General features: G+C 60.4%; 1 protein-coding gene across 8 annotated transcripts in view; it reads left to right on the top strand.

Moving 5' to 3' along the window:
* Nucleotides 1-18,228, top strand: part of SEC14L1 (SEC14 like lipid binding 1) — a 46,109-nt gene extending 27,881 nt beyond the window's left edge. For 3 of the 8 annotated variants that reach the window (XM_080681439.1, XM_080681437.1, XM_080681438.1), the window contains exons 12-18: nt 40-211; nt 517-651; nt 2,737-2,871; nt 4,322-4,573; nt 6,050-6,228; nt 6,405-6,506; nt 6,816-7,066. In XM_080681439.1, the coding sequence (XP_080537565.1) occupies nt 40-211; nt 517-651; nt 2,737-2,871; nt 4,322-4,573; nt 6,050-6,228; nt 6,405-6,506; nt 6,816-6,909 (1,069 nt within the window). In that variant the 3' untranslated portion in view covers nt 6,910-7,066. Of the gene's footprint in view, nt 1-39; nt 212-516; nt 652-2,736; nt 2,872-4,321; nt 4,574-6,049; nt 6,229-6,404; nt 6,507-6,815; nt 7,067-8,132; nt 8,817-18,045 lie in introns of those variants that run through there. The other 5 variants (XM_080681444.1, XM_080681442.1, XM_080681440.1 and 2 more) reach the window with 3 other exon arrangements.
* The last annotated feature ends 396 nt before the right edge of the window (nt 18,229-18,624 follow it).

Here is an 18,624-nt window from a genome sequence, read left to right as displayed (position 1 = left end):
CGTGTGCGTCTGTGGAATAACGCGTCTGCGCACCTGCAGCTCGTGGACCTGCCTGGTGGACCTGGAGGGACTGAACATGCGCCACCTGTGGAGGCCCGGCGTCAAGGCCCTGCTGCGCATCATCGAGGTGGTGGAGGCCAACTACCCCGAGACGCTGGGCCGCCTGCTGATCCTGCGGGCTCCCCGCGTGTTTCCCGTCCTCTGGACGCTGGTGGGTTGGATGCTGTTTCCAGCAGCCGCTAGCATGTGCGAGGCACATACCATAGTCCTATCCATGCGACTGTGACGCCAAGTCCTGGCTAGTTAGAAAAAACACGTTGTCAGGGAAAGACACAAAACTTCTCCAGCTGTTGAGGGGAAGGAAGGATTCCCGAGGGTCCCCATGTCGTGCAGATGGACTTTCCAAAAGGGTGTCAGACTCACACTCCCTTTCCCCACTCGTGGTGTCACGTTGTCCCTCAGCCCCTGAAGGCCAGGTGGCCAAGCAGAGGTGACTCCCGGCTCTCTCACCGACAGGTCAGCCCGTTCATCGACGACAACACCCGGCGGAAGTTCCTCATTTACGCGGGGAACGACTACCAGGGCCCCGGCGGCCTGCTGGACTACATCGACAAGGAGGTCATCCCCGACTTCCTGGGAGGGGAGTGCATGGTGCGTGCGCAGCACATCCTGCCCCTTGGGCTCCTCACGGGGGGCGGGGGGTCTGCGCAGCGGTTTTCAGAATTTCCGTTTGGGTTACTGGGTTTGTTTCTATTGTTTTTGGCTGGCATCTCTCTGATGCACCGTTTAGGTGATTTTTGCTAAGGCGCACGTTTCCTCGTTGTTAAACACTGAAGGGAGCTCGCTGTAGAGTCTAATCTAGTTGCAGCTTGCTTTATCCCTCCGCTTCGTGTGAGTCGGATGTTGGTGCACGTTGTTCCTTAGATTCCCCACGTGAGTGAGATCGTAAAGTGCTGTCTTTCCGAGTCAGATTTCTCAGCCGTTGTGGAGGAGCTGTGTGGTTTTTTTTGTTTTTTTTTTTTAATATATTTTATTGACTTTTTTACAGAGAGGAAGGGAGAGGGATAGAGAGTTAGAAACATCGATGAGAGACATCGATCAGCTGTCTCCTGCACACCTCCTACTGGGGATGTGCCCACAACCAAGGTACATGCCCTTGACCGGAATCGAACCCGGGACCCTTCAGTCCGCAGACCAACGCTCTATCCACTGAACCAAACCAGTTAGGGCAGAGCTGTATGTTTTTTTAAAGCACTGTTAACAAAATCAACGTTATTTTCAAAAAGATTTCCCCATTGATAATGAATCAGGATGGCATTTTAAAGAGGATAAATCCTACTCTTCCATGTGATTTTGGATTTTTAATGCATTGAGTTGCTCCTGCCCGTCTCTGCCCTGAGCCGTGAGGAGGAAGTCAGGGTGTGTGATTCCCTGAGGACGTTGCAGCCGCTGGGGCTCGCCTGCCTGTGAGCGGGGAGGCACCGCAGCTGCAGAGGCCCAGGGACCGGAGCGGGCGTGGCTTCAGGAGCCAGGCTGTCATTAGGGAAGCGCTCATCCTTCCTGTAGAGGAAGTGGTCTTTTCAAGGTGGGTCCTCCTGGGCTCGACACATGTGTTCAGCTAATGAGTTGGGGTCTAGGTGAATCTTTCTGGATGGTGAGAGGAATTTAAGCAGCATTCATGTTCCGCTCCGAGTTCCTCCGTGGGGAGTGGCAGGTGTACCACAGTGCCGTGCGGGAGCATGCCAGCTACAGGGCCCGGACTGCCCCGGTGCCCGTGACCTCGCCCCAAGGTCAGACAGTAGAAGCCCGCCCGCGACCTGTGTTCCCTGAGAGGACCCTCAGGCGGTCGCTCCCGTGGGAAGCTCGTGGGAGCAGGAGACGGCTCACGGCCAGGGGGGCCTCGTGTCACCTGACCGCCATGCGGCGTTCAGATAGGAGGGAGCCCCTCGTAGCTGAGGGAGGTCGCCGCACCGGCCCTCGAGCTTCCTCCCCTCGCTCTGCTTGTGTCCAGGCTGGTGTGGAAGAGGCGGCACTCACCTCGTTCTGCTGCACAAGAGGGTTTAACCGCCCGGCCGTGTGAGGTCTCTAACGAGACGGCACGGCTGTGACAGGTGTCCATCATGTTGGTTCCTGTGGTCGCCGCCCAGCGCTGATTACACGGGAAGCACGTGGGTTTTATGAGCTGCGGGACGACGTCATCGTGTCGAGGTGAATTAGGAAGCTTGCGAAATGCACAGCTTCCATTCACCGCAGCCTGCTGCAGGCAAATCCCGAAGCAGCCGCCCCTTCCCAAGAAGCTGTGCGCCATGCGCTTCTGGCTGATGTTACGGCAGTCATTTGACTGGCAGTAGACACGGAGCTTTCGTCATTGCTCACGTATCTGGACCGTAATTACAGAAATAAAAGTAATAAACCCCCTTCCTAACGTTTCCCTTCACGGGCAGTGTGAATACCTGTCATTCTCACAGAACCAGCGTTAGCAATCGAGTCCAGAGCCCCATCCACGTTAGTGTGAATTCCGTGGTAGCTCAGCTTCAGCTCGTTCTCATTTCCTTACAGCCAGACGGGGGCAAGGAGTTCTGGGAGTCAGTGGCCAAGTGCTGCGGGCTCCACGCACCGCCGGCTTCCGCTTCCCCAGCAGCTCCGGGGCGGCCTGCCCGGCGGGGCCGGCACAGCCCTTGATGGTCAGGGTCAACACGCTGTTTGCTCAGCGCTCACCGGGGGTCTGCTTTGCAGTGTGAAGTGCCGGAGGGCGGGCTGGTCCCCAAGTCCCTGTACCGGACTGCGGAGGAGCTGGAAAACGAGGACCTCAAGCTCTGGACCGAGACCATCTACCAGTCCGCCAGCGTCTTCAAAGGAGCCCCCCACGAGGTGCGCCGGCCGGGCCCCTCCCCCGCGGGTGGTCAGGGTCCTCCCGCAGGCGCAGGCGGAGAGGAGAGCAGGGGCTTGGTCCCCGGACTGTGGTTGAGCATCGAGGGAGCTGCGCGGTGGGTCCCCTCGCGCTCGCTGGCCGGCTCGGAGGTTGACTCCTGGGGTTAGTCTGTGCAGGGGTACAAGTTTCATTTGCTGTGTTTTATGGGCGGAGTTCGGTTATTCATATTAAAAGGGATTCCCCATTTTTGTTGGCCTAGTGCAGTGAGGAGAAATTTCCCCTCTTGCTGTCGCGTTGTGGGGCAGAAGCGTCCTGTCTTACACGCACTGTCCTGACGCCGTGGGTGTGAGGGGCTCACCGCCAGTCTCCCTCCCTGAGCCCCAGCGCCAGGCTGCTGGCTCGGCCGCGGAGAGGACGTGGACCCCCAGTGGCATTCAGAGAGCGGGCTGCTGGCTTGGGCCCGCTCCGTTTCCGCTTTGGATATTCAGTAAAGCGCAAACCAAGGACAGTGATGGGTCTAAAATGAGGCTGAATTAAGTGTCCCATGTGAAGGCAGGAGAGAGGGGGCCTGTCAGCCGAGGGGTGCACATCTCCGAGAGCTTCGCCCTGGGGGAGCCACTTTGCGGGGTGTGGGGGGGCAGGGCAAGTCGTTAGGGCCACCACTGTTCGCAGACATGACCCTGTGCTTTTTGGACCTGCTCGTTAAGGAACTTCCAAAGTGGTGTTTTGGCAGCGAGAAGGGGCAATGGTGAATTGAAGACAGCAAAGTGCTAAGACGCCATGCAGAGGCCACTTGTGGGGGCGCAGGGGAGGGGGCGCAGGGGAGGGGCGCGGGCCTGGCTTCTGCTGGGCTTCCAGTGAACACAGACCTTCTCCCAGCTCCTTCTGATTCTCACGCCCTCCCGCGGTAATCTCCCGAAACTAACTTTGATCGTTCCCTGCCGGGAAGCTTTCTGTGGCGCCATATAAGGTGCAGATTTTAGATTGGCTCTCAACCCCGGGCTCGTCCCACCCCAAGCCACGGGGCTCCCTCCTCCCGCCCCACGGCCGCCACTGTCCCACTGTGAGCAGAGGGGCGGCTGGCAGAGCGTCCCTCCTCCATGTGCTCTTGGTTTAGCTTCCCTGAGCTCCCAGCCCAGAGCAGTCCATGGACTCCCTGGACCCGCCTTGACCTCCACCCGTCTTGTATTGCTGAGAGTTTTCAGAGCGCGGACCCAGTTTTTGGAGGGCTGTCTGAGATCGTGTGCTGGGGAGCCCTGGGCTGTGGGCTGGCCAACAAAGCGCCCAGCTCAGGGCCCAGCCGCAGAGCAGCACCAGGGGCCGAGGGGACCCGATGGCTGACGGGGTCTCCTCCGAGCACACAGCTGGCTGGGCGCCCGGGAGCCACGGCAGCGGGCACGGGCCCTCGCGGCCATGGGGATGACGCCTATATATGTCCCCTTCCTCCAGATCCTCGTTCAGATCGTGGATGCCTCTTCGGTGATCACGTGGGATTTTGACGTGTGCAAAGGGGACATTGTCTTCAACATCTACCACTCCAAGAGGTCACCACAGCCACCCAAGAAGGACTCCCTGGGGGCGCATAGCATCACGTCTCCCGGGGGGAACAACGTGCAGCTGATCGACAGGGCCTGGCAGCTGGGCCGGGACTACAGCATGGTGGAGTCGCCGCTCATCTGCAGAGAAGGGGAGAGCGTGCAGGTGATATGTCGGCGACTCCCGCTCGGTGGTTTGTCCTGCGGCGGGGCTGTCGCCTCACTCCCGCCCGCATGGCGGTGCCGTGTGTGTGTCTGTGGGCACGGAGGTGCGAATTCCGTGTCTAGTCAGATCAGAGTGACTTGGAGCAGAGGGCTCAGGCCTGGTTTTGCACAGAGCCCAGGCCTTACGTCTAAAGGGCGTGAGTTGCTTTGGAAATGGATTCACAGAGGGGACCCGGGAGGAGGGAAGGCACTGCGCACACAGCTGGGGTTCGGGGACGCCACCACCGCGCCCCGGCTGCATGCCATGTGTTCCCGTCCCCTAAATGAAGGGAGAGAAACGGGTGTCTCAGGGACTGTGACGTGTCTTACTGGGCATTCCAGTTCATTTAAAACAAGTGGCCCGGTGCACGGATTCGTGCACATTGAAAGAAAGTTAACTAGAAGAAATATTTTAATATCACTATTCGCCCTTTCTCTGTAATAGAAGTGTCAGAGATGAAAGAAAATTACTGAAATGTACCTATACATATAAAAGCTAAGTGACCAAGAGTTGTGCCAGTAGTTGGTCTTCAGACATATTCTGTTGACGCAGCCACTTTCAGCTTCAGAATGTCAACAAAAACAACCAAATTCACCATCGACAATGACAGATCGAAACATGTGCACTGTTGGCGCCAGCGAGAGCTTTACATGCATCACGCATGCGCGAGTCAACGTTTATTTTGAAATTGCCAGTACGCATCATATGTGCTGGTTGACAGTCGGATGGTCGTTCGGTCGGATGGACAGGCAGTCGGTCACTTAGCCTGTTATACATGTAGGCGCCCCGTCAGTTCCTCGGTGAGACTCGGCGGCTGCTTTGAGTGCCTGCTCAGAAGGTGTTCTCGGTGCTTCGGGCTCTCAGAGCAGATGCGTGGTTTTGCTGCCATTCGTTTTAGGGCTGAGCCTGTCAGTGTCCTGGTGTCTTAGAAGCAGAGTCCAGGAAATAGCTGCTTCAGTGAAAAATCACGGGCCTTTTAAGCTACATCCGTCCCAATTCCAGAATTAACGGAGGAGGTAGTTTTCACAGATTGACATTTGGTTTGGGATGGACTTCCTGTTAACACAGAACACGTTGGTAAGATCATGGAAGTGTGTGCGAGAGCATTGCCTGGTCCACATGACCTTCTTGACCCCCTCAAGGCCGAGCAAAGGGCCCTCTTGAACTCTCGTGTCCTGGCCTTCTGCCCCCGAGGCGGCGGCGGGTCCTGGGCAGACAAACTCAGTGTCACCCTTGCGGCCTTCCCAGCCCCTAGCAGAGGCCTGGCTGGCAGCGGCCCTGGTGATGACCCAGAGTAGCAAGCAGGTCCTTCCCATCCCGGCGGGCAGTGACCCCGCTGAATCCGGGCGGACTGGGGGCGCTCCCTGGGCTCTGGCAGACCCCCTGCAGGCGAGGCCCAGGAAAGGAGACCTCAGCAGCCTGCCCGGCTCGTTCCAGGGCTCCCACGTGACCCGGTGGCCGGGCTTCTACATCCTGCAGTGGAAATTCCACAGCATGCCCGCGTGCGCCGCCACCAACCTGCCCCGCGTGGACGACGTGCTGGCCTCCCTGCAGGTCTCCTCCCACAAGTGTAAAGTGATGTACTACACCGAGGTGATCGGCTCCGAGGACTTCAGGTACGGCCCCGGCGGCGGCGGGGCCCAGGGCAGCGGGGAACCTTGTCCTAGGGACCCTGGCGGGAGGAGGGGCTGCTGAGTAGGGGGCGCGGAGAGCAGGACTGGCGGGAGGTGGGCACAGTGAGGGAAGCCGGGCGGCTCGGGCCTCACGCCGCGCCCTCGCTTGCTGTTTGCAGGGGCTCCATGACCAGCCTGGAGTCCAGCCACAGCGGGTTCTCGCAGCTGAGCGCCGCCACCACCTCGTCCAGCCAGTCCCACTCCAGCTCCATGGCGTCCAGGTAGTGCCTCTCCTCGGACGGCCCAGCGCTCCACCAGCGGCCAGTGCTGAGCCCCTCGCCCCACCCTAGGTAGCAGGTAGCTCTCGAGATGGGAAACGTAGTCCCTGACCCCGACTCCGGACAGGTAGCTTAACCCAACTCAAATCAATAGCCATAGGTTTTGTATGCAGCGCGCACAAAATCACCCGAGCACAAGGGCTATCGCGAAGGAGCGTAGTTTATATGCCAGTTGGGAGGTAGACTTTGCCTCCACTGTTGATGCAAAAAATGTTTGGATCACCTCCCTACTGTCCACAATCCCTCCGCCAGCCTTCCGAGGCGGTCTGGCCTCCTGCGCGGAGCCCTCACCTCCCTGCTGTCACCGGCCTGTCGTGGACTGAGCGGCAGCCTGCGGCCTCCTTAGAACAGACGCCGCTTATCCTGGAAGGACTGAGAGGCGGCCTGGGGGAGTCCGCACCCGGCTTCCGGGCCAGATGGATCCACGGCTCTCCAGTGGGTGCTGGGTCCGGGCCCCTGTGACGCCAGGCACCCCGCCATCATTAAACACGATTGTCTCTCTCCTTCCTCCTTGCTGGCACTCAGAGCAGGGCTTGCTGTGCGGGCACTGGGCTGCGGGCACTCGCCCTCTCCTGGTGCCTTGCCGGTCCTGCCCGCACGTGGGGTCTGAGCTCATTCCAGGCGTAGCTCGCCGGCGCCCCCAGAGCCTCAGAGCAGCAGAGCCCAGGCTCCCTGGTCCCAGGGGGTTCCCTGAACAGCCGGTCACAGTTGCCATTTTGAAACTGCCCGGTTCACTTTCTCCAGCCAGCCCGCTCACGGCGTGGCCACTCCAGGATGGCGTGGGGCTTGTGGGAGCCTGCGTCTCTGAGAGGCAGTGACCGTGGGTGTGGGCACGGCAGTGCGGCTGGCGGGCGGGCACGGAGGACCTCGCCCGGCGTCAGGCTGTGCACAGGGCGGAACCGCTCGGAGCTTGGCTTGCCTCCCACGTAGTCTCTCTGTTCCCATTCACAACGATGGGTCCGTCTGGGGTCGGCCCTCGTTCTCCGCTTTTTATGGGGGAGGCAGTTCTTCTGGGATCTGTCTGGGCGACATCGGTCGCCTCATGACGAAGACGTGCTGTGGCGGGCGCGGCAGGTGTGTGTGTGCCTGGAACCCACCGGCCGGGGCCGTGTGTGCGACGCGCACCAGTCCTGGCTGCGTGGGTTTCAGGCTGCTCGAAGGTGGGCGTCCGTGGGGCTGGAGAGCTTTGTGGGCCCGTGTGCGGCCCGAGGGGGGTGCCAGGGGGACGGGGAGCAGTGCGCAGCCCTCCGGCCCGGTCAGTGAGGCTCTTGGCCCACCCGCCCGCACACTGACGTGGTCCTGGGCTCCCGAGACCGTGGCCCTGGAACACGGCTGTGCATTTCCTCCGGAAAGGGAAGCTCCTCACGGCACCTCGAGCTCCTTCCAGGGTTAGTGCTGCTGCCAGTCGGCCCTCCTGCTTCCAAGTCATAAGGACCTGAAGGTGGTCCCTTCTCTCTCTCCCCCTCTCCCCCTCCCCCCTACCCCCTCCCCCCTCCCCCTCTCTCCTTCTCTCCCTCTCCCCCTCTTCCTCTCTCTCCCTCTCTCTCTCCCTCCCTCCCTTCGTCTCAGATGGCGACTTTGCTGACAGCTGCCAAGAAAACACTCCATTCGGCTCAGTGGATAGAGCGTCGGCCTGCGGACTGAAGGGTCCCAGGTTCGATTCCAGTCAGGGTCATGTACCTTGGTTGCGGGCACATCCCCAGTAGGGGGTCTGCAGGAGGCAGCTGATCCATGTTTCTCTCTCATCGATGTTTCTAACTCTCTCTCCCTCTCCCTTCCTCTCTGTAAAAAATCAATAAAAAAAAGTTTTGGAAAAAAAGAGAATATTCCGGTCACCACTGCACATCAGCCCAGGGACGTTGGTAGAGCTGTCTGACTCACAGCCACCGCCCCCCCCCCCCCCCGCCCCAGGCTGAGGGTGTGTTCTTTTTAAGTGGGTGGGGAAGCGGCACTGGTTCACCCCGAGTTGAAGGCGTCTGTAGGGGTCAGGAACAGACGTGCACGCGCTCCCTGTGCAGGGCCTCGCCCGGCTCCGTGACGCGGCCCGCCTCCCCGTGCCCTGCGCTCCCGGCTGCTGCCCCTGCCTCCCCGCACTAACCACCTGGTTTCCCCTCCTCCCTGAATGCACTGTCCGCGCATCACCTTCTGTAACGGTTTTGTAACCCTGTTACCTCACTCTTGGTGATACAAGGCCGACGGTCTTTACAGGATTTTTTATTGTTACCGATAATAAACGTGAGCTGTTTGAAGAAAGCGTCTTCCTCTTACTGTGACGTCTCCTTCCTAAGAGGCCGGGCTCGGGAGCGACACCCTGAGGAGGTCCGTGTCCCAGATGCCGGAGCGAGCGCCCGTGCCCCGCCTCACCGGCTCGCAGTGCGGGCGCCGAGGGCTGCTGCCGTCTTCCTCCAACGGCACGGCACACAGGGTCTAACACAGCCGTGGGCAAACTACGGCCCGCGGGCCGGATCCGGCTGTTCTATCCGGTTCTCTTGCTCTCCCCTCCGCTCCTTTACTTTGAATTTATATGAGTTCACACAAACACTCCATCCATGCTTTTGTTCCGGCCCTCCGGTCCAGTTTAAGAACCCATGGTGGCCCTCGAGTCAAAAAGTTTGCCCACCCCTGGCTAACGGGTGTGGCCCGAGGCCTGATGCGATGCTTCTTAGTAGAACGGGCTCCTCAAGGCAGGTGGCTGCAGCGCGGGGCCAACGGGCAGGAGTGCACCTTCCCCGGCTCCCCGCTGGGCCTGCAGGGTGGCGGGGCTCACGGGGCAGAGCAGCTCCTGCTGGCCTCCCCGCCATCAGGACCTCCAGGTGCGGGGTTTGTTGTTCTCCAGCAACAGGCAGGCTGCAGCCGCTCCGTGAGCCCCTTCCCAGCGGCGCAGCGGCGTGAGGACGGGGCTGGGAGGCGGGACTGGAGCCCCAGGAAGCAGCTCCTGCGATTGCTTTGATTTCCTGAGAAAGGAAATTAGACACGTGCGGAATTTTCTTAAAGCACACTCTTTTTTGGAAATGGGGATAGAAGCGCAGGCACCTGTGTGTGTGTGTGTGTGTGTGTGTGTACACGTGTGTGTGTACACGTGTGTGTGTGGAGAGGGATTCAGGAGTGTCAGACATACCCTGAGTTCTGAGTTTGTCTGTAACAAGCAGGGTGCAGGAATTCACTCATGCCTTTGATTGTATAGTCCCGGAGGGAGCAGCCCTGGCACACGATAGGCAGATCGGAGGGAAATGGATGCAAGTGAGCGGGACGTTGGTTCTGTCTGGGGCCCGTTCTGCCTCCCTGCGACGGCATCTGACAGAGCAGCAGGGTTTCTGTGCGTCCCGGTGCGCCCCAAGCGCCGAGTCGGCGCGTGTCCTGCCCCTGGCGGGCTGCTGTGCTGGAAGCCGGCTGGGCCGCTGCGCTGCTCCCTGCCCAGGCCTCAGCTCCGCCCTTGACTCGTGGCGCGACCTCGGGGAAGCCATCGGCCCCTTTAAATCTCAAGAGGTTATTCTCTGGTGGCAGGAGCTGGCGTGCTTGGTGTGTCGGCACGGAGCCTGGAACACGCACGGCACGTGTCCTATACACATTAGCCGCCGAGATGCGGCAGACAGCGACGGTGACTCAAGCTGAGTCGAGGCCCTTCTGATCACACACTCAGGGTTCAGCCCTTCCTGCGAGGCGGTCCGGCCGATCCATCCGCCAGGCCCGGAGCCGCTTCGCTTCATCCTGCAGGCCCAGCCCAGCCGGTGTGGCCATCGCTGTCAGCTGTGCTTCCCGTCGCTCCAGCCTTCACGGCCGTGGAGGAGGGACAGAACCCTGCACCAGGTGCTCAGCCAGGCCGTGCATCTGAGCCCACTGGTCCTGCGGCCGTGGTCCTGGACGGGCCCACACCGCCCCGGGGCCAGCTCAGGTGGGCTCCCCAGGCCAGGGGCTCGGGCCACCGTGAGGGTGGTGGTGGTTGAGAGACCAGCTAAAGCACCAGGAACAGTGACCGTCTGCACTCTGCGGCTGAGTCTGTTGCTGAATTCCATCGGGTCATTAAAGATCAGTGAACCCAGCCCCGTGGTCCAGACGCCCTGCCCTGGGATTTCACCACTCAGGCCTTGGGCGCTTCCCCGGGACCAAAGCCAGACTTCAGTCCCCAGCGCATCCGAGCCTCTGGCAGGACTTCGGGAGACGAACGGCCCTGAGCCACGGTGCCAGCGGACGCGCCCACGGTGCTGCTGCCTGTGAGCCAGGCCGGCGTGGGACCACCCTCCGGGCCCGCTGTGGACGAGGACTCTGCTCACCAGCCCAGCGACCTTTCTCAGGCCACAGATGGTCAGACTGTCCTGGTGGGGCCCCCATACCTCGGCCCTGTGGGACCTCATTGGGAGGGTAGACACCCCTTCCACGGAACTTGTGCTGGGAGTGTCTGCGGGGTTCGCACTGTGCCCCAGAAAGTCCCGCCGGCCTCAAAGGGCGGCTGCTGCTTTCTGGGAAATGGAGCGAGTCCTCCAGCTCATTGGAGGGTGAGTGCAGGTGGCGGGCAGGGCACAGGGCTGGTCTGCAGGGCCTGGGACTTGGGGAACAACTTGAACTGGGCCAGAAGCCCCCACAGTGAGCTATGCAGGGCTCAGAGGTCGGGGTGGGGGGGGCTGTTGGCCAAGGTCAGGCCTCCCCACAGTTCCAGGATCCTCTGGGCTGCTCTGAGACCTGGGCCCTGCTCTGGACCGTCCCGGGTCCCAGGTGGATCTGTGGGTCCTGGACGAGGAGAAAGTGACTCCTGAAGTGTCGAGGGCTTTGTGCTGAGAGCCCCCGGCCCCCGGCCCCACGTGGAACTCCCAGGCAGCCCCCCACGGGAGGGCCCAGCTCCCTCTCTGGTGGTGGCTGGCCACGTCCTCCGTGGGCTCTGCGCTCGGCCCTCAGTGAAAGTTAAAGAGCCGTGTTCGGGACGATGTCAAACACGGCAACGCACAGGAGCAGCGACAGGAGTGCTGCGGGCCCCCGTCTTCCTGAACCATCGCGAGCGTTCGCCACATTGACTTCATCTGGTTTTCATTTCAAAGTAGATTCCCAACTTCGGGACATTCGTGTGCCGTGTTCAGTGCTGTAGCTCCAGAGCCCAGAGCCCAGAGGACCGGGTGGGGGGGGGCAGTGGGAGCGGGCGAGCAGAGGAGTGGGGGCATGGGTGTCGGGGCCCGTGGGCACCTGTGGGGACTGCTGGGTGCTGGGGAGGGGGAGGGGGAGGGGTGTGGCAGCAGGTGGCTTTGGTGACCCAGGATAATTGCTCTTGCTCCCCCGCCCCCCCGCTGAGTCCTGCTGGTCACTCTTCCTGCTTCTCTGGAATGGGGAACAGCAGATGGTCACCCCTCCCACTTTCCAGATGGGGATCCGCGCCCAACTCCCATTCCGACGGGCGGCAGCGCCACCTGCTGGAGCACCCTGGGGTTTCCGCGGCCTTTTCTGGGGTGATTGGCAGTTCCCGAAGGGGGAACAGACTTTGCTGCTCTAAGTGCCTTGAGCATCGGATGTGTTAGCACTCGTGTTCCCACCGTCACGCGCGGCTTAGAAAACGCGAGAGGAGACCCGTCTGTCCTGTGACCTCACAGCTCTGCCCGAGTCAGCGTGGAAACACCTCCTCGGGGGCACCAGGGGGCGCTGGCGAGGCAGGCGCCTTGGGAGATGGGAGCAGGAGGAAAGGGAGACCCCAGCGGCCAGTTTTTTCTGTCTTAATCCTTTTCCTTCCATGAACACAGAAAACTAGCTCTGTGCTGGGAGAAAGGGGGCGGAGGGGAGCGGGGGGCACAGCCGCTCAGACCCCCGTGCCGAGCCTCAGGTCCTTGGTCCACAGCTCAGCCCAGGAGAGCTCAGCAGGCCTGGGACTGGAGCCTGGGAGGGTTCAGAGGCCAGCGTTGGTGGCCGGGCATTCTCTTTCTCAGTTGGCACCTGGCCAGGCGAGGGCGCTGCTCCCTTGTCACGGGGAGCTGAGGCTCGGAGGGGCCTCATGGGGCAGTTGCCCAGCACCCACCAGGCCGGTCCTGTGCCCTGACCCTATCTTCCTTGCTGGGGCCTGTCTGTGGCTCCCCCCACAGCCCTCTTTAGTTGGGGCCCGTTTGTGGCTCCCCCCACACCCCCTCTAGCTGGGGCCTGCCTGTGGCTCCCCCCACACCCCCTCTAGCTGGGGCCTGTCTCTGTCTCCCCCCACACTCCCCTCTAACTGGGGCCTGTCTGTGGCTCCCCCCACACCCCCCTTTAGCTGGGGCCTGTCTGTGTCTCCCCCCACACCCCCCTCTAGCTGGGGCCTATCTGTGTCTCCCCCCATACCCCCCTTTAGCTGGGACCTGTCTGTGGCTCCCCTCACACCCCCATTTTGCTGGGGTCTGTCTGTGTCTCCCCCGACACCCCCCTCTAGCTGGGGCCTATTGTGTCTCCCCCCACACCCCCCTCTAGCTGGGGTCTGTCTATGGCTCCCCACACACCCTCCTCTAGCTGGGGTCTATCTGTGGCTCCCCACACACCCTCCTCTAGCTGGGGTCTGTCTGTGGCTCCCCACACCCTCCTCTAGTTGGGGCCTGTCTGTGGCTTCCCCCACACCCCCATTTTGCTGGGGTCTGTCTGTGGCTCCCCCCACACCCCCCTCTAGCTGGGGTCTGTCTGTGGCTCCTGGAAGGCGTGACCTGAGTCACCCTAGGCAGAGGCCCTGTCCCCACCCCCAGACCTCCGGCCTTGCTGCCAGCTCTCCTGCCCCCCACATGTCCACCAGGGGCCACTCCTCTGACGGGCGCCCACCGTGCGTGGCAGCCTGTAATTTCCTGGGGCTGAGTCACTGCCGGCGGCTGGAGCGGGGCGGCTGTCGTGGGCCCCGGGCGGCGTGGAGGGAAGCTGTGGGCTCACCCTGCACTTAGCAGCCCGGGACCTGCTTCCAGGAGCCTTGCCTGTGAACCCTTAAAACAGTCCACTCAGGAGTGACACTGTGCTATCCCCGCCCCCGCCCCCGCCCACGGCAGGCTGCGCCGGGCTCCACCCCGGGGGCCCCCACCCTGTCCCAGAGCTAACTCCTTCCCTCAGGTCTTTACATCCATGGTTGCACACCTCTTCACATGTGTGAACATGCTCAGCGACACGGCGCGGCGGGAGGCTGGCCGTCGGGTCTCTGCAGCCCGCACGTGTTTGGACCGGACCGCCGCTGCCGTCCAGCTTCTCGTTTTCTAGCTGCTTCATTCCTTTGTCTCCCATCGGCCTTCTGTCGGGCCGGTGAGGGTCTCACCATCCTCTTTTCTCTGTTGGCTCGGCAGCGGCAGGCGTTGAGACACAGCTATGTCACCAGACGTCGTCATCACCGAGTTGGAAGCCCTCCCGGATCCCACCCCCCTTCCCACCGAACATCACGCCCCGCAGGCCGTTACTGTCGTTAGAATCCCGGTCTCCCTCCCGGTAACACACGCAGTTAGCCGTTCCGCAGTCAGGAGTAACGCCTTAACCGCGTTTCTGAGTTCACCCTCGTTCCCACGTCCTCTCTCCTCCTGGGCTGGCTTCCTCCGCGCGAATGGTCACCGGGGGTCAACCTTTGGGGGATGGCTTGTCGGGGCAGCTCTTTCCTAGACTGCCCGCCCGACGCCGGTGCCGCATGCGCGCTCCCGGGCGATGGTTGAGCTGGCTGCACGGTCCTCGGTGACAGCCGTGTTCCTGTGGCCTAGAAGCTCCTGCCCCAGCCCAGCCCGCTCTGCGGGTAACCTGTCTTCTTGTCTCGGACAGCTTCTCAGCTTTGCTCGCCTCCCTCGGAGGTAGTAGGTTTCACCATGAAGCAAGGCAGACCTGTTCTCGGCCAGCTCCCACCGCCAACAATTTGCTTTTCAGCCCACAACCCTTCCATTTTTATCTGCTTCCTGGCTTCACCTCGGGGCCACTGTCTCAGTCAGACCTTCCAACTCCCCCGCTCTGTTTGCTGTTCTCGGCCAGCTCCCACCGCCAACAATTTGCTTTTCAGCCCACAACCCTTCCATTTTTATCTGCTTCCTGGCTTCACCTCGGGGCCACTGTCTCAGTCAGACCTTCCAACTCCCCCGCTCTGTTTGCCGTGTGTCCGACCAGGTGTATCCTGGCTGTCGGGCTGTGAGTTTCAAGAAGCACACCTTTCAGTGCCAGGATTTCTCATTGGCTCGTTCTCACGACCACCTGTTTTTGTCTCATCTAAGCCAGTTTTGCTTTCCTAGGTTTTTATCGTTTTCGATAACCCTCAGCATTTTTATCTGAGGACTAGTAGCCCAGTGCACGAAATTCGTGCACATTAAAAGGGGATTCATTAGAGGAAATAATTTAATATTGCTATTTGCCCTTTCTCTATAATAGAAGTGTCAGACATGAAAGAAAATTAGTAAAATGTATATGAAAACCTTCCTCCTGTCAGAGTCTGGGGCTCACCACGGGACCCAGAGTCAAGTTCCCACCCATCCACATGCACCTCACAATCGCGTGAGACCCAGACCCAGCCGCAACCCCCGCATTGGGCTAGGTCCAGACCCGGCCAGTCTCACCCTTGTCAAGCCCTGCTGGGCAGGGGGCATAGCCTCAGGTCCCCTGGCCTGACGCCCGGACGGGGGGCATGGCCTGAGGTCCCCCAGCCCAGACCGGGGCAGGGGCATGGCCTGAGGTCCCCTGTCAAGCCCTGCCAGGAGGGAGGGCGCAGCCTCAGGTCCCCTGTCAAGCCCTGAGTTCCCCCAACCCAGCACTGGGGGTGCACTTTGAGGTCCCCCGTCAAGCCCCGCTGGGTGGGGGACACGGCCTGAGGTCCCCTGTCAAGCCCAGCCAGGCGGGGGGGCGCAGCCTCAGGTCCCCTGGCCCGGTGATGAGGCGGGGGGTGTGGCCTGAGGTCTCCTAGCCCAGCACCAGGATGGGAAGCACACCTTGAGATCCCCTGTCAAGCCCTGCTGGGTGGGGGCAAGGCCTGAGGTCCCCTGTCAAGCCTTGCCAGGTCGGGGGCGAGGCCTGAGGTCCCCTGTCAAGCCCTGCAGGGTGGGGGACACAGCCCAAGGTCCCCTGTCAAGCCCAAGGGAACGGGAGAGGGCGTAGCCTCAGGTCCCTGCTGATTGCTTGTTAAGGCTCCTTATGGGAACTTGGCCTCAGCTGTGGGTGCAGCCATCTTTGTGACGGAGTGATGGTCACTTAGCATATTGCCTCTTTATAGATAGGATTATTTTCAGCTGCTCTACCACTTCTGTTTCCTCTGGAGTCTGGAATGATGTCACATCTTCACGGTGGCTTTCTCCCGACTGTTAGCTTTAGCCTTGCTCATGTTTGGGGGATCAGGTTGGTGGGTTCGCCTGGAGTAGCTGTTTCTCTTCAATCGCTCCACTTCCTCTCCCTCCCCCCGCATTTCCAGCCACCCCCACTGGGCCCCTGGTGGCTCCACTCCAGAAAACCCACGTCATTTGCTGTTGGCTCAGAGCACCCATCTCCTGGGGGATGATGGGGGGTTGGCACCCCTTTTGTTGAGTCCCTGGGGGGTCAAGGCCCGGAAGTTGGTAGCTGCTCCCCCCACTCGCCCAGGTGCACAGCTGGGAGCCCCGCGGCCCCTTGGCGGAGCGTGGCCCCGGCTCCTGCCTCGTTCAGCGTCTGCCCGAGGCGATGGCTATCTTTATTACAGCGACGTCTTTTAAGTTTCTCTTTTTATCGTTTATTTGTCTTTGCTCATGGGATGACTTGAAAAATGAACTTTCAAGTGCCATCTATTTTTTAAACTTTAAATATTTCCTTTTATTGTAAGTCCATTAAAAACAGAAAACCAGTGTAAACTTGCCGTTTCCTGGAATGCAGTGGGTTTGGAGGTTAATCTTAAAAAATAAAACCTCATCAAACCGGCCCCCGTGTCAGCTCCGAGGAACATTTTTCCCACAGCGGTGGGCTCTGCCAGCTGCTCGCAGGCAACGCATCGTAAACCGCTGTTCCCACTGAAAAGCCAGGGCAGCATTTCCTGGGAGATACAGTGTGTCCGCTTCTCTCCACGGAAGCCTCCTTGCCGGCTGAACTTAGCTGCTAATTTTTGATAAACAATTTTATTGACTTACTAGAGGCCCGGTGCACAAAATTCGTGCACGGGGGTGTGTGTCCCTCAGCCCAGCCTGCACCCTCTCCAATCTGGGGCCCCTCGAGGGATGTTTGACTGCCCTCTCACAATCCAGGACTGCTGGCTCCCAACCACTCGCCTGCCTCTGCCTGATTGCCCCTAACCGCTTCTGCCTGCCAGCCTGATCACCCCCTAACCACTCCCCTGCCAGCCTGATTGATGCCTAACGGCTCCCCTGCCAGCCTGTTTTCCCCCAACTGCTCTCCCCTGCAGGCCTGGGTCCCTCCCAACTGCCTTTCCCTACAGGCATGGTTGCCCCCAACTTCCCTCCTCTGCCGGCTTGGTCACCCCTAACTGCCCTCCCTTGCAGGCCTGGTCCCTCCCAGCTGCCCTCCCCTGCTGGCCATCTTGTGTGTTGGAGTGATGGTCAATCTGCACATTACTCTTTTATTAGATAGGATGGCATCCACACAGAAAAGCACACAGGTTAGAACCGTGGTCGGCAAACCGCGGCACGCGAGCCACAGGCGGCTCTTTGGCCCCTTGAGTGTGGCTCTTCCACAAAATACCACGGCCTGGGCGAGTCTATTATGAAGAAGTGGTGTTAGAAGAAGCTTAAGTTTAAAAAATGTGGCTCTCCAAAGAAATGTCAGTCGTTGTCCTGTTGCTATTTGGCTCTGTGGACGAATGAGTTTGCCGACCGCTGGGTTAGACCATCCCCACGTGGACACACCCGATCGGGGCAGTCCCGCGGCCTGGGAGGCCATGGTGTCCAGTCGCCGGGTGAGAAAACAGAGATCAGACAGGCCCAGTGCCTCCTCCCCGGTCCCAGCTAGGAAGAGACTTACAGGGAGGCAGGCCAGACCTCCCATCCCACGGGCAGGGAGCAGGTCTGAGAGGATGGGGGGGCGGGGGGCGGGTGAGGGGTGCGGTGGAGGCTGGAAAGGTGGGAGGTGCCAGCCGAGAGCAGAGCACTGAGCGGCTGAGCCGGAGACACTGAGGGGAGACGGGCCCAGGAGGGTGTGGAGCAGCGGGGCATGTCTTTGAAACTCTGTCTTTTTGGCAAAATGAGAACAGAGCCACCCCATCTTAAAATCTCCAGTTAAACTCGGCCGACGTGGCTCAGGGGTTGAGTGTCAACCTATGAACCGGGCGGCGGGGGGGGGGGGGGGGGGGGGGGGGAGGGGTCACGGTTAGATTCCCAATCAGGGCACAGGCCCGGGTTGTGGGCTCGATCCCCAGTAGGAGGCGTGCAGGAGGCAGCCGATCCATGATTTTCTCCTCATTGTGGATGTTTCTATCTCTCCCTCTCCCTTCCTCTCTGAAACCAATTTAAAAAAAAAAAGAAATATAATATGCCAACATTGACCTCAAAAGCGGGTCAGAATAGTACTGGCCGTCGCTACGGTCCTGTGCACATGTGTAAACGTGGCACGTGTATCTATTCTTTTCCAGGTTGTGAGAGCAGCATGTTTATTGTGGGGAGCCAGAGAGAGACAATAAAGAAAGTAGGTCACCCCGGCCGGCCGCAGCGCCGTGACATCTGGCGGAGCGCGTTCACAGAGTTTATGTTTTTCCTGCGTTAGATGTTTTATGTGCCTGTTTTCTACACAAATAAAACCTTTAGTACAGAAAGCCTTTGTAGTGTCTCTTTTAAAAAGACTTCGTGGAGGTGAAATTCACATTCGAACGCGAGCCATTGGGTAGCACTTGGTGCATTCGGGGTGCTGGGACCCTGCCTGGCCCCACGGTGAGAGGCTGTGACTTGTTTGACTCCTGAGCCACTATTGAGTGCTAGCTCACTTTAAGTTTCCTGCGAGCATCCTTTGTCCGTTCCTCCTGGTGTCCGTTTCCTTACGGCAGGGCCCCGGCAACCACGTGCCCCCCACAGCTCCCACCCCCTCTCCCCAGTGGCTCAGGGAGTTGTATTTGCAGGGGAGACCCCCCCACACCCAACCATGCAGACCCCGCCCGCCTGGGCCTCCCTGTGGGTGCCTCAGCGTCCCCAGCACCGTGTGGCCCAAACGCGGTGGG

Source organism: Plecotus auritus, assembly GCF_963455305.1.
Source record: "Plecotus auritus genome assembly, chromosome: 7".
Taxonomy (NCBI): Eukaryota; Metazoa; Chordata; class Mammalia; order Chiroptera; family Vespertilionidae; genus Plecotus; species Plecotus auritus.
Note: the sequence above shows the minus strand (reverse complement) of the source record. Positions and strands in the feature narration are given on the sequence as shown.